Genomic DNA, 12,689 nt, shown 5'->3' on the forward strand with positions numbered 1-12,689 from the left:
TATTAGATATAATTATTATGTATTTATGAGTTTGCGTTGATCCCCATTTGAGCCCGAAATTCTTATTGAAATGTGAGTTGAATTTGAATCTTCTAACTTAGATTTGAGTACAAAAGTCCGAAAATTAGAAAAATTTATTATTTTGTGAGTCATGTTCTTGTCAAAACCTAGAACATGGAGTCAAATTGATAACCCTAGTCAAATGAGAGTCAAAGTTAAATTTACTTAAATGCTAAAACATTGCTTGATTAAAAGAAAAGTTCCTAACAACGAGTTCAGCTTGTAACTACATGCAGTGGTAACTCATAGGTCACTAGTTTAAATCTTGTTGTGCTAAAATTGCTATACATCCTTGGCAGGGCTCTGTACAGCCGTAAATATTAGGATACCCTGTGTCGACAAAAAAAAAATAAAAAAATCTCCCATAGTCTCTGTCTTTGCCTGAATACCTTAAGTCCACCTACTAATTAATTTCTAAACATAACCTTTTTCCATTCTAAAGTTAAAAAATTATGAATCTACAAATATCATTCAAGGATAATGCCCTAGCAAAATTATGGTAAAAATCAAGTTTGACATGGTAAAACTAAAAAGACATAAAAGGGGAAAACACAAAATTTTGGATTAAGGGGGAAAAAGAAAATTTCATATTTGTGACACATTTGATCAGGGTTTAACAGGCTCCTCTTTCCCTCTCTCCCTCTCTCCTTTCTCTCAGTCTCAGGGTTTAACTTCTCCGCCACCAGCCAAAATGCTCCTCCTCCGCAGACGCCTGAAAAACCTGCACTTTCCGGCACGTTTCCACCACCACCACCACTACCACTACCACTACCCTAACAGAATATTCCCTAAGCTACCCTTATCTTCTTTATCCTCTGCCCAGTCCCAGACCACCACCTCCTCAGACCCCACTCCAAAACCCTCTTCTCTATCCGCTCGTATGAGCTTTGTATTCGAACAAATCGACGCTATTGAGAAGGAACGCTCCCAGAAAGACCAAACCCTGCAGCGAATTCGTGCCTGGCGCGAATCCAAGAAACAACAACAACAACCCACCACAGACTTAAGTCCGGCCGAGGCCGAGTTGTCAGAAAAGAAATTGGAATTGAAGAAGGACGAAAATGAGGTTAGTCCTAAGAATGCTGGGGGATTGTTGGATGGTAAAATAAAGGAAGTTGAGCTGGTCCATCCGTGGCCTGAGTGGATTGAGTTAATGGAGAGATTAGTGCAGCAGAATTATTTTGATCATAAGAGGAGAGATGAAGATGGTATGATGGAAACTGTGGGGTTTAATTTATCTGAAATGGTTGAAGAGGAAGGATTTGATTTTACTAGGGATTTCAAGACTGTTCAGACTGCTGTTCTGAATTTTGGACGCGACCGGTTTGATATTTTGAGGTCTGTTCTTGTTAATTTTCTTTGATATTGTGGAATTTTGTATGATCATGTGGGGCACTGTTATAGCGTTTGATAAAATGTGTGAAGGTAAAATTATACAAGTGGGATGATTGATCTTACTATGGAAATGTGTTTGTTCAAGATGGGAAACTGCTTTTAGATACTTTAGTTACGGTAAATTTTGTGTTTTTGCAGAATGTGATAAAGGAAGATTGCCTTTGATTTCTGATAGACGATTTGGGATACATTTTGCTACGATTCTGAGTTCAGCTAAGTAGGAGGGCCATGGTATTTTTACTGTGTCACATAGGTTTATGCCATGAATGTTGAAACAGGGATCAAGTGTTGAGTTCAGATGTGGATTTTGTAACAAGGGGGAAAAATGTAAAGAGAACATTTTGAAACTAAAATTTTAGTATAATTATGTGATGGGGTGACAATGCTTTGTGCACTCTTCTTTCGATAGCTTTTGATTATTTTGACTTTTGATGTGAAGAATTACTAGCTGCTATCAAAGTTTTATATTCTAGCAATTTCTTTCAAAGGTGAAGACAGGCAAGATAATTTATTTTCTGATTTTTGGTTCTATTTTTTTATTGCCTACTTGCAACATTTTTTTTTTTTGGCGCTGAAAGTAGCATCCCCTTTTCTAGGTAGTTCTTAAAATTATGCAAATATATGGAGTATAGCGTTTCAGGACAAACTACTTGTAATTTTTCTACTGATGAAAGCAAAAGGTGTAATGATATGTCTCCTTTTTTTTTACTGTTTAGAAAAGTAAGATTTATTTCAGTAATTGCTTGTGTTCATTCTTAATTTGCAAATATTTCAGGTCAATGTCAAGACAGGATCTTCAAATTTTGGTTGGTTACGGATGCCCTAGTGTGGACAAGAAGGTGGTTTTTTCTGCAAAATTGTTGAGGAAACACGTCCACCTGGATGAGGGAGATGTAAGTTGGGAGTTAACTTTTCAGATAATGAACTTGAAGACTTATTGATGTGTGCATGTCAGATAGCGAGTTTAGTTTGGCAAGAAAATTTTTGTTTCGCATTGTCTAATTAAACTTGAATTTTCTCACAACTGGTTCTTGTCGAGGCAAAAATTTTATCTACCTTTTATTAGTCTTGATATACAGACAAAGGAAGCTGAAATAAGCACCCTTTTTTTTGCATGTGGATCTATTACAACATCATGTAATGCACTTATGCTTCAGAATGTGGGTATCTAGCAGACTAGTCTTCATTCGTTTACAAGCAAATATAGAGAAGGATCTCACAACTATATCAATACTGTAAATTATCCTCTTTATGCAGCAAAGGCTTGAGATAGTTAAATGGTCAGTATTACTATTTCCTCAAAAGTTGGTATTATCACCTTCTATAGTGCAATCACGTGTGCATAAATGCTCTGGAATCTAGAAAACTACTATTATAGTATTCAATTTTTTGATATATAAGCGAACAATCATAAAGAAGAGTCTGTAGTCATGTTACAGAGGTTATTCTCTGAGAACAGGCAAAGGCTTGAGGTGGATGATCTCAATGCAGTGAAAATCCTAGAATTTTAGACCTCTTATGTCATCTTGACACCGTTCATAAATTTATCAACTTTGAAAACCTGCGTTCTTGGTTATTGTTTCTTTTGTGGCTGTTTGGTCTACCATGGTCACCTTTTTTTGCATTTACTACCACCTGACTGCCTGATCAGCTGCATTTTGATGTGCATGTATCATAAATAGAGGACAATGCCCCACTAAATTTGCTTAAGCATCTTTGTGCTTAAATCCAGTCTGTATCTGCTGTAGAGGGTTTAAGTAACTGCCTAAGCTAAGAAGATTGGAATATGATCCTTCAATTACCTCATTGAGAGCAAGAAACATGTCTCCAAGTTCTTGTGCTTTTCCCCCAATTCAATTCAATATTACTATAATGTGCTTCCACTCTTTTCTTTTTTTATTTAAGTTTAGCTAGTTATTTTAACTATGAGATTGGAAGAAATGTGAAGACAATAGAAAAGAAGCCATAGCTAATTTTGAAGTAAACTTGGTGGTGTAAGTACTAGAGTTTTCAATATGCCAATAAATTTCTGTTTACCAATAGATTTTTTTTTTTCAAGGTTTGTAGTTCCTGCAGTTTGAGAAGTTCTTGTGAAAGAGCATATCTGCTTACAAATAAAGAGGATGAAGCCAGGACCATGGATGTCATGCGTATGTTATTGACATATGGCTTTGATGCAGTAAATGGATCAGTTGCAAATAAGTCTCTTATGAAGATGAAAACTCTGAAGACTGTTGTACGCAAATTAATTCATGATGTGGTAAAGTTGAGTGCAGTACCAATAGATCCAAATCTTCCACCTCCTGTTATTAAAAAGCCTCCACCTAAGGTGAAGCAGCCACCTCCCCCTCCAAAGAAGCGCGTAGGACGTGATGACATTGAAATGAAAAAGGGTGATTGGCTTTGCGTAAAGTATGTTTCCTTCTTTCTTTCAGTGCTTTCATGTGCTATTTTTCTGGGTTTTGAAATCAATCAAGAACACAATGATGCATATATGAAGACCCTTTTTTGTGAATTTCTTGCTCTGTATCATCCTTTTTCTTTTCATTTTCTCGGCTGGATGACATGTTGGAGGAACTGTTTATGTTGTTCTATACATTCTTTGGTAGCAGTAAATCCAAATTTGTGGTTATTATGTAGTTGGTGCATAATGAGGTTGAATTATGTGCTACTGGGAAATGAGGAGCAAACTCGTCTATTTGCTTGTCTGACATAATGATGTATGACCTTTCATCGTTCATGTCACCACATAAAGTCGCAGTTTATCTTATGTTTTCTTCAGGGAAAGTATTTGGTACTTCGTAGTAATATATCCTGACTTTTCCAGCTAACTGATAAAACTTACTAAGAGGGAAAATATGTAATTTGGACGCCAGTTGCCTGCTTAAGTGAAGTAGAATATTCTGCCATGTGTTGTGATGAGTCGTAGGGGCTTCTCGCCATAATCTAAAATAAAGATTAAGAGCAATTTACCTTTTAGTTGCTTTCCTTAGAATCAGAGTGAATTTTGAGTGATGAACTTTACTGTGTTTGTTTTGTACTTGCAGGTGTGACTTTATGAATTTTGCAAAGAACACGGTGTGCCTACAATGTGATGCCAAGCGTCCTAAGAGACAGCTTCTTCCAGGAGAATGGGAGTGCCCACAGTATGTATCGTGTCTGCTCCTCTTTAGTTTTGTCATCTTACACTCTCTGATCAATTAGTTGCTTATCCTTAATGGAATAAATTTTGTTCATTAGTCTAATCTCTACATGTTCAAGCTTGTATCTGAACTGTTCACCAATTTTCTCATTTTACTTTAAGAAGGAAAACTGAAAATGAGTATTGCTTACAGATCAAGCCTGTTGTGTACAGTACAATGGCTTTTGATGGGATGCTTTATTTCTTATTAATGTTGATCCCATGCTTTTGCAGGTGCAATTTCTTGAACTATAGGAGAAACATGGTGTGCTTTCATTGTGAACACAAGCGCCCGCCAGATGAATTTATGGAGAGTCAAGTGCAAGATAGGCAACACAGTCCAAGGAGATTGGAGAATATTTCAAGCAGGCCAGAGATTTCCAATGCATGGAATTTTGATTTTGATGACAATGAATCTGATGGGGCAGATGTTGCTGCCTTTGAGTATGCAGATTCTAAGAAGATGCATGAAGATTTTCCTTCAGATAAGCAACCACATGCAGGGGTTGCTAGGGCATGCGAAGATGGATTGCACAAGGATTACAGGTCTGCTAAAGATACTGATCCTGTCAATCCCGGATTTGGATTCAACGATTTTGATGATGAAGATGATGATGTGGAAAATTATGAACTTGATACTCAGAATGATGCACAGAAGGCTTCTACTGTAGATTTTTCTGAGCTTGATGTTGACTCATATTCAGAAGATGAAGACAGAACAGGTCATGATTGGACTCTTCGTCGTAAGTCCAATTTCCAGGCACAAAACAAGCCATCTAAATCAACACGTAGGGGAGTCGGTTTCTCTGGCTCTGATCCTGAAATAGATTTTGGTACTGATGATGAGCTTCCTATTCATCCGAACTGGAAATCTAGTCATGTCAATCAGAGAAGTAAAAGAAGAGGAGGCATGAGTTTTGGTTCAGATGATGAGGTTAGCTCTGGCACTGAATACGCCAATAATGATTTTGGATCCAGGCAGATGAAAGGGAATAAATGGAAGTCAAGTAGGAGTTCAAGAAAGCAAAATAGTTTCGACAGTGATGATGAACCGTTCTCTGATTTAGAATCCAACAATGACAAAGATAAATTTGGAAGTAGGAAAGCAAGCCTAAATAGCCAAAGAAACACATCTAATGGCAGAAGAAACCGGGACATGGGAAATCTTCGCGGATCTTCCCGAGATTCTCCTAAAAGATTTGAAGATACTGATTATGGCCATAGAAAATATACTAGAGATGGTCGTTCACAGAATTTTAGAAGCCCTCAAAGAGAAGGATCTTTTAAGCAGAGACGAGATAAAAGATTTGAAGATGATGACAATGGCTACAGAAGTGATTCTAGAGGTGGTCGTTCGCAGAATTTTAGAAGTTCCAGTAGAGAAGGGTCTCATAAACAGAGACAAGGTAGATATGGTAACTATAACAAATCGGGGGACAGTTACTTGGATGATGAAAGACACAGGAGGCCCCGTGTAAACGTGAGATAAACTTCATCGGATGATCCGACTACGGCTACACTTTTTGTTACTTGTTGATATTCATTTTATCTACTGATAAAAGGAAAGATTATTTGGTTGCTTTAACTTAGAAGGCCATGTTGGAGGTAGCTGTGAAGGTAGAAGTTTGCCTACGAAGTTAATAGGCCGAGATAAAATCCATGGGGAGTAGCATTACCCTGAAATGTATATAGATATTGTTTTTTGTTTGGGCTATGATGCCAGTTTATCATCAATATATCAATGCCAGTTTTCTGTTTGGGCTTTAATGCTCGTCTCTGTTTCTGCTCCATGCACGTCTGCCTTCTTACATGTCTTTCAATTCAGACTTCACATTTCTTGGAGCCATAGTAAACATAGCAAAATCCAAGGCCTCTGATTTTCAACCTCAAGTGGAAAGTCCTTGCACCTCCCAAAAGGCCAAGCAAGAGTTCATCAAATGATGCCAAAGAAGGTGAACCACCGGAAACGGGGCGTCATGAGTTGACTTGTGTTCATTTTTCAAACTAGACGTAGTTTTTACAATATTTTGTGAAAATTTGTAAGACGTGAGTGTAAATTTGAATATGTCAACTTATACAAAATTGACGATTACGTCAAAACTATACAAGTTTACCCCAAATGTAATAAGAATTACATGGATAGGTTTGTGAGGCCTCAGATGCATGAACAACCACCAATCGAAACAACCCTATAACCACCAAAAGGAGTGCAAGAACATCTGTAGATGAAGCTTCAGAGAAGTTCAGAGCTTGAAGTTCCTCAATCCTAGCCTATTCAAGGAAACTGTTGGATGGTGCTAGCAATATGCACGTACAGCTTTTAGCTTAATCGGATAACGTTCATTTATGTTCTCAAAATGTAACCAGAGTGGTGGTTTTTACCGTTTAAAGGTTAAGTAATTACAGCCTTACAGGAGACTAAACGCATCAAACAATTAAATCATTCTTTGGGAGAATTAATTTGACTACTTCAGATTTGTCAAGTCTCATCCCCTGTTTAGGACATGCAAATGTTTCCCTTTTCCTTTTCCTTCTTATTTTTTTATCCCTTTTTGGTACAGTGGTGCGTCGAGTCAGTTGCTGTCACTTACAAGCTAACTCGTGAAACCGTCCAATAAACATGAGCAACCATGAAATATCTCGCATGGAGACTTGAGATTTTCCCAATCCCATTCATTACTATGTTGTAGGATTATATATTTCTTACTTAAAGTTGTGTGTTGAATGAAAAAGTTTGTTGTACGTATATGACACGAAAATTTGGCAGGCCAAAGCAGTTTCACTTCTCGAAAAGATTTAAAAAAAAAAAAACTGCAATGCAAATTTAAGAGCATAAAATTCCAAATATGAGGATATACTTATCAATTTAGTATTGGTATAGTGGCATATATTTAGTCGAAAAGCTATTTTCAATTGTTTCCAAAGGTTTTGAAGCAATAGTAATAAGAGCAACTATGCTCATATGTAAACATAGAAGTTGTTGACTCGGTGGACACAGAAGTTATTGTGCTTGGAAAATGCATCGACTTCCATGATAGGAGAATTACTTCATTTCTCTAATTAATGAAACGTTCTCATCCACTAGACATGAGCAACCACAAAGAATTTTGCAGTGAGATTTGCACTGAGGCAAATACCATGACAAAGGGCTTGTTCTTGGTTGATTATTTTAACTATTACAGATTTCAATTTTGGATAATCAATTTTTGTGATACTCTCGATTGCTTCTTTTTTTTTTTTATTCTAATTATAGATCTTTTTAATGAGTAAAAAAAAGCTAACATCTATAATCATTCAAAGAGTAACTTTTATTGATTCTAATTATATTCTTTCACTAGACTTGGCAAAATCATTTGTGGAACTCATCATTTGCTGTTTTCCCCGTTTCTCTCCATTTTTCTGCTCTTTTCCAATATTCGATTCCAGCAAAAGTCCAATTCTCCAATGTCCAGTTGGATTGAAAAAACTGTGTAATGGATTATTAAAAGATTTTTATGTTAGATATTTTCAAATTTTGAAAAGTTGTAAGACGGGGGGCCCGTCTTAGGACCCGGCATAAGACCCATCACTTTTCTGGTTCCTGCAATGCTCAGAAATTGTTCAAGTCTACTTGGCACCTCTTCATAGTTTTTACAGTTAATTACTATCTAAATGGTGTTTAAACATTCAAAAACTGTCTGAACACTTGCATTGATGTTGAGGAATCTTTTGACCAACATAAATACACAAATCAGTGGTAAAATGTTGCAACTCTCGATCATTTTCAATCTCAACTCTATGAAGGTCTAGTAGAAATGATTTATTGCAAAAAATGATTTTCCTACTACTAGAATTCTATGCAAAAAACACACTATTGTTCAAGTAGGTTTATCTAATTTTGTGCAAAAGTTAAGACAAATACCCTTCAAATTATCCTAAAGAATATTTGTCCAAAGTCTTTGCATACAAAATTATGGACAAATAAACCCTAAAGAAAAGTGATCTTGAGCCACGATTTAAAGTTTTTTTGTATCATTTGCTTTGTAATTTTTAGTCATTTTCACCTGTATTATCCCCAACACTTTAACCAATGAAATGCATAAACAACAGCAAAAAGAATTAATGGATAATACAAAGAGCTTTAACCAATGAAAACACAAAGATCGCATCCCATGCATGCATGCATGAAACCGTCCAATGTTGCCAAATGCGAATGAACTGCCAAAAAAAAAAAAAGGCATCGTCTATACATTGTTGAATTTGACAAACACCAAGACCATGCAAATTTTAAAGACTGCAATTAATAATAAAATCTGTACTGTAAATTCAAGCAGCTTCTCCTCGTTGGAATATTTTATTTTATTTGGGATATTTGACCGGACTAATGATAAATTGATAATGTCATTAATGTTTAAGTAGTGAGATAACATCTATTTTCCTTTTTGCCCCAAGTCAGCTTATTAAATTATGAGAAATTATCAACTAACATATATTCAGTTGAAGTATTTAATTGGCTGAAATTATAGTCGAGGGACCGACCATCATCTCAGTTTTCGTAAAATATATAGTTGAGTAACTATACAGCAAGTGACGGAGCCATATGTATGGTACATACAGCTAGTACATATTAAGTTTTTTTTTTGAAAAACTTATTTTTAAGTTTAGAAAATTTAAAAATTTTTAAAATTACATCTTATTTAAACCCCATTAATTTTAGCAAGTTCTCTTTTTTATCCATATTGACCCACAAACAATTAAAAGTTCATAAGTACTAATATCACAAGAATTTTGGATCTACTTAAAGTTAATTATGGAATTTATTTGAAGAATAAATTCTTTCAAAGTTTCCAATTTCAAATAGAGAGAATGATTTTCACTTCTAAATTTAAGCATAATATGAACTTCAAAACATATTAAATTTAGAAAAATATATATATATATATATATATATATTTAACATAAATATTCATTGATTTTAACAATACTAATGCTTCATTAATGAAGAACACAACACCTTGGTGTTCAAAGTTATTTAATTATTTTAATGATTTTGACATTGTGTTCAAGTTTGATTTATTTATTTATCAAGTCGAATTTGAACAAGTTTTTATCGAGTACTTGTAATTATATAAAAATGAAAATGCATTGGTTCAGAGTTCAAGCCGAGACCAATATAATCTCCAAAATTAGATGATGCAAAACATTTGATGAATGTGAGTGGGGTTGGTGAACTTATGTTTCGTATTTGGAACTTTTTATTTTCGACAATTAATCAACTCTTTCTGGGAGAATTTGACAGTAACCTGCAGGTTTCACATATAGGAAGTGGTTTAGCCATAATCTTTTGGTTCTTTGATTTGGTTGTAAGCGGCTGTGTCCTCGCAGTTGCAATTATGGAGGCCATCCAAAAAACATCAACAGAAGATGCAAGAACTTCTACCTGGAGGTTTCGGTCCTGGCCAACAGAAGATGAAAGAAATATTCCCTTTAGACATCCATGGATGATGGTAATATTACTTACTTTTTGTACTCATTGTCTGAATTTCAAACGTATATGAATGCTTCAAATATTGTTAAATTACCTCATTAGTTAATTACAAGATTGCAATAGTTTCAAATGCTTTTTTACATGTAGGAGTTTGAAATAGATATTTTTTTTTCTCTTTTATTTCATAGTTCATGTTCTTATATTTGCCTCTAGAGGTGCAAAGGTAAATTACACATATTTTTATTTATATGCATGTCATGTTTTCCTACCAATCACCATTTATTATCTTTTATTCAATCTATTCAAATTCATGGAGAAATGCAATTTGCAGAAAATCATATGTTTATCAAAAACAATAATGTTTCTGTATTATTTTTTAAGTTTAGCTATTCAGCAGTTGAATATGTTTCTTCGTGATTATTATGCTTTTATTCTACTCCATGTTAGTTTTCTCAGTTTTTCTTTATTGAAGCTTTCTTTGGTTTAAATATTTAAGAAATATTATATGTTCAACTCTTTGCTTCTTTTTTTTCCGAAACGATAAATGCTTGTATTTCTTGTCAAAAGATGTACAAGTGCGAGCAAAGGCTCGATATAGCTTTACAAGTAGTAATTATACCACTAAGGAAACGAAAGTTCCTCATCAAAGGTGATGCCTAACATATAGGCGCTAAGCTTGGAGCTTAGTTGATTCTTATCATTTTGAACTATACAATGACAACGCATAGGTGGTAATCATTTTGAGCTTAGTTCAACTCTTTGCTTAATGAGTTCAAGAATTACAATGATGAAGTTAACTCAGTGTGGTAGTCAAATAGGTTGAAGTACTCTTCTTCAAAAAGTGTACGTTCTACTGCAAATCTACTGAATAAGGTACGTGGTTCCTTACATTGACTAAATGTCAAATAAGATTTTTTTTTTTTTTTTTTAACTTCATAGGTTGCAGTTCTTACTTCCTAGTATATAATTGTCTTTGGACTTCATTTTTTTTCCCCATTCTATTGCATCACTATTAGCTACTTCAAAACCTTTCTTTTTTAGATACTGCAGAATATTCAAGAATGGTAAAAAAAAATAAAAATTTTTATCATTGGATTTGGAGGAGCTCGAGAACTTAGCAAGTTTATAGTTAAGGTAAGCATTAAACCTGGCCATCCCACCTTCGGTTTCAAAAGCCTGTTGAGGGAAAACTTCTTAAAGCTTTAAAAATATGGGTTTATCCTCGATTTAAGTATGCATAATCTTCAATTTTTTCACTAAATATGATAGTATCATCAATTGGGATTAATCCTTGCATTTATTACATTTCTTTGGGCTAGCAGGTAATTATTTTTGTTCTTGATTTGGAATTCATTCGAGCAGGTTGACTTCTATGATTTTGAACGTTTAGTGAAGAGTAAAGACTATAAAACAGGCAGATGCAGTCATATCAACAACTCGTCACGGTCGACTAAAGGATCAGAGGAAAGATTATTTTGATGCAATCAATCAAAGAAGTTGGACATGTTTAGATGTATTGTCTCTATAGTTATAGAGGAGTATCTTTTATAATGTTAAGGTCATGTATGTATAATAGGATACCCAATGAATCGTCTTCATGTACAAGAGTTGACACTGAATGTTGTTTATGAAAATGAGTTGAGTTTTACTCATCATTCACAAAGATGAGATGTGCAAGTCTAATTGCATTGCATTGCTATTATTTGTTGTGGTATTTCAAATATTTAAGTTAACTTTACAAAAGCTTAACTTTTATTCTAATTTTCCTAAACTAATAAGCTATATTCAGCTAAAGAAGTTATTATAGTCCCCGAAGCACCTGATTTTTCTATTGAATATCGCATGGTAAAATCGTCATACTTGCACGTCAAGCGAGCTCTTCCGCAATATATATATGGTCCATTGGCGATTCTCATGTATGTAAACAACTTTACAAATCTTTGCAATTAAGGGGCTAATTCCTTAGAATATTGATTAAAAAAATCCATCAATTGTTGATATGACACAATCATATTTCTAAACTATACCTGCCATACTGACTAACCACGACAAAAGGCAACTTTCTTTTTTTATAAAGTGAGGCATTGCCGTGTTAATAGTGCCAATCCATTGTTTAAAAAAAAACCTTTGTCCCCTGCCATGCTAAGGCGGCGCCGGGGGTGTCTTTTATTATGAAAAAAAAAAAAAAAAGGAACGACCGTGCAATACTTTTAATTTTTGCAGGCGCCAGGCAGAAACTCCTTGGCAGGTGGATAGTTCATTGCCCTGCAAATTCTTATCCAATGGTACTAATTTGTCTATATATATAAGTATTTTCATTTTACAATCAACCCTCTTTTTTTTTTCTTTTTTTTTTGAGAACAATCAACCCTGTTTTACATACTTTCTTATCAAGGGCGTTTGTGTGATGTTTGCCCTCATAAGACTTCAATTTCGTAGGAGGCCCCATGATGTCCATCCCATGGCTCCCGACGCAGAATACCTCATCATCTAGCTTACTAAATTTTTTTTTTTTGTCAAAAGATCTAGCTTACTAAATTGATGTAAAAAGCGAAAAAAATAAAACACAAGAACATAATTAAATCT

General features: G+C 34.7%; 1 protein-coding gene across 1 annotated transcript; it reads left to right on the forward strand.

Annotated features, from left to right (window-relative positions):
• The first annotated feature begins 751 nt into the window (after positions 1-751).
• LOC113760227 lies at positions 752-6,391 on the forward strand. Its single transcript, XM_027302790.1, has 5 exons — positions 752-1,398; positions 2,231-2,348; positions 3,515-3,867; positions 4,503-4,601; positions 4,871-6,391. Exons 1-5 carry the CDS (start codon positions 752-754, stop codon positions 6,123-6,125), a joined length of 2,472 nt encoding a protein of 823 aa, XP_027158591.1. The 3' UTR covers positions 6,126-6,391.
• Positions 6,392-12,689: the final 6,298 nt, after the last annotated feature.

Source organism: Coffea eugenioides, chromosome 2 (genome assembly GCF_003713205.1).
Source record: "Coffea eugenioides isolate CCC68of chromosome 2, Ceug_1.0, whole genome shotgun sequence".
NCBI lineage: Eukaryota > Viridiplantae > Streptophyta > Magnoliopsida > Gentianales > Rubiaceae > Coffea > Coffea eugenioides.

What these genes read in the sequence shown, in the direction of transcription:
- LOC113760227 (XM_027302790.1), top strand. Translation starts at nt 752, where the DNA reads ATGCTCCTCCTCCGCAGACGCCTGAAAAACCTGCACTTTCCGGCACGT. An exon ending in GACCGGTTTGATATTTTGAG is followed by an intron (nt 1,399 to 2,230) that starts GTCTGTTCTTGT and finishes CAAATATTTCAG; the next exon opens with GTCAATGTCAAGACAGGATC. An exon ending in GGAGAATGGGAGTGCCCACA is followed by an intron (nt 4,602 to 4,870) that starts GTATGTATCGTG and finishes ATGCTTTTGCAG; the next exon opens with GTGCAATTTCTTGAACTATA.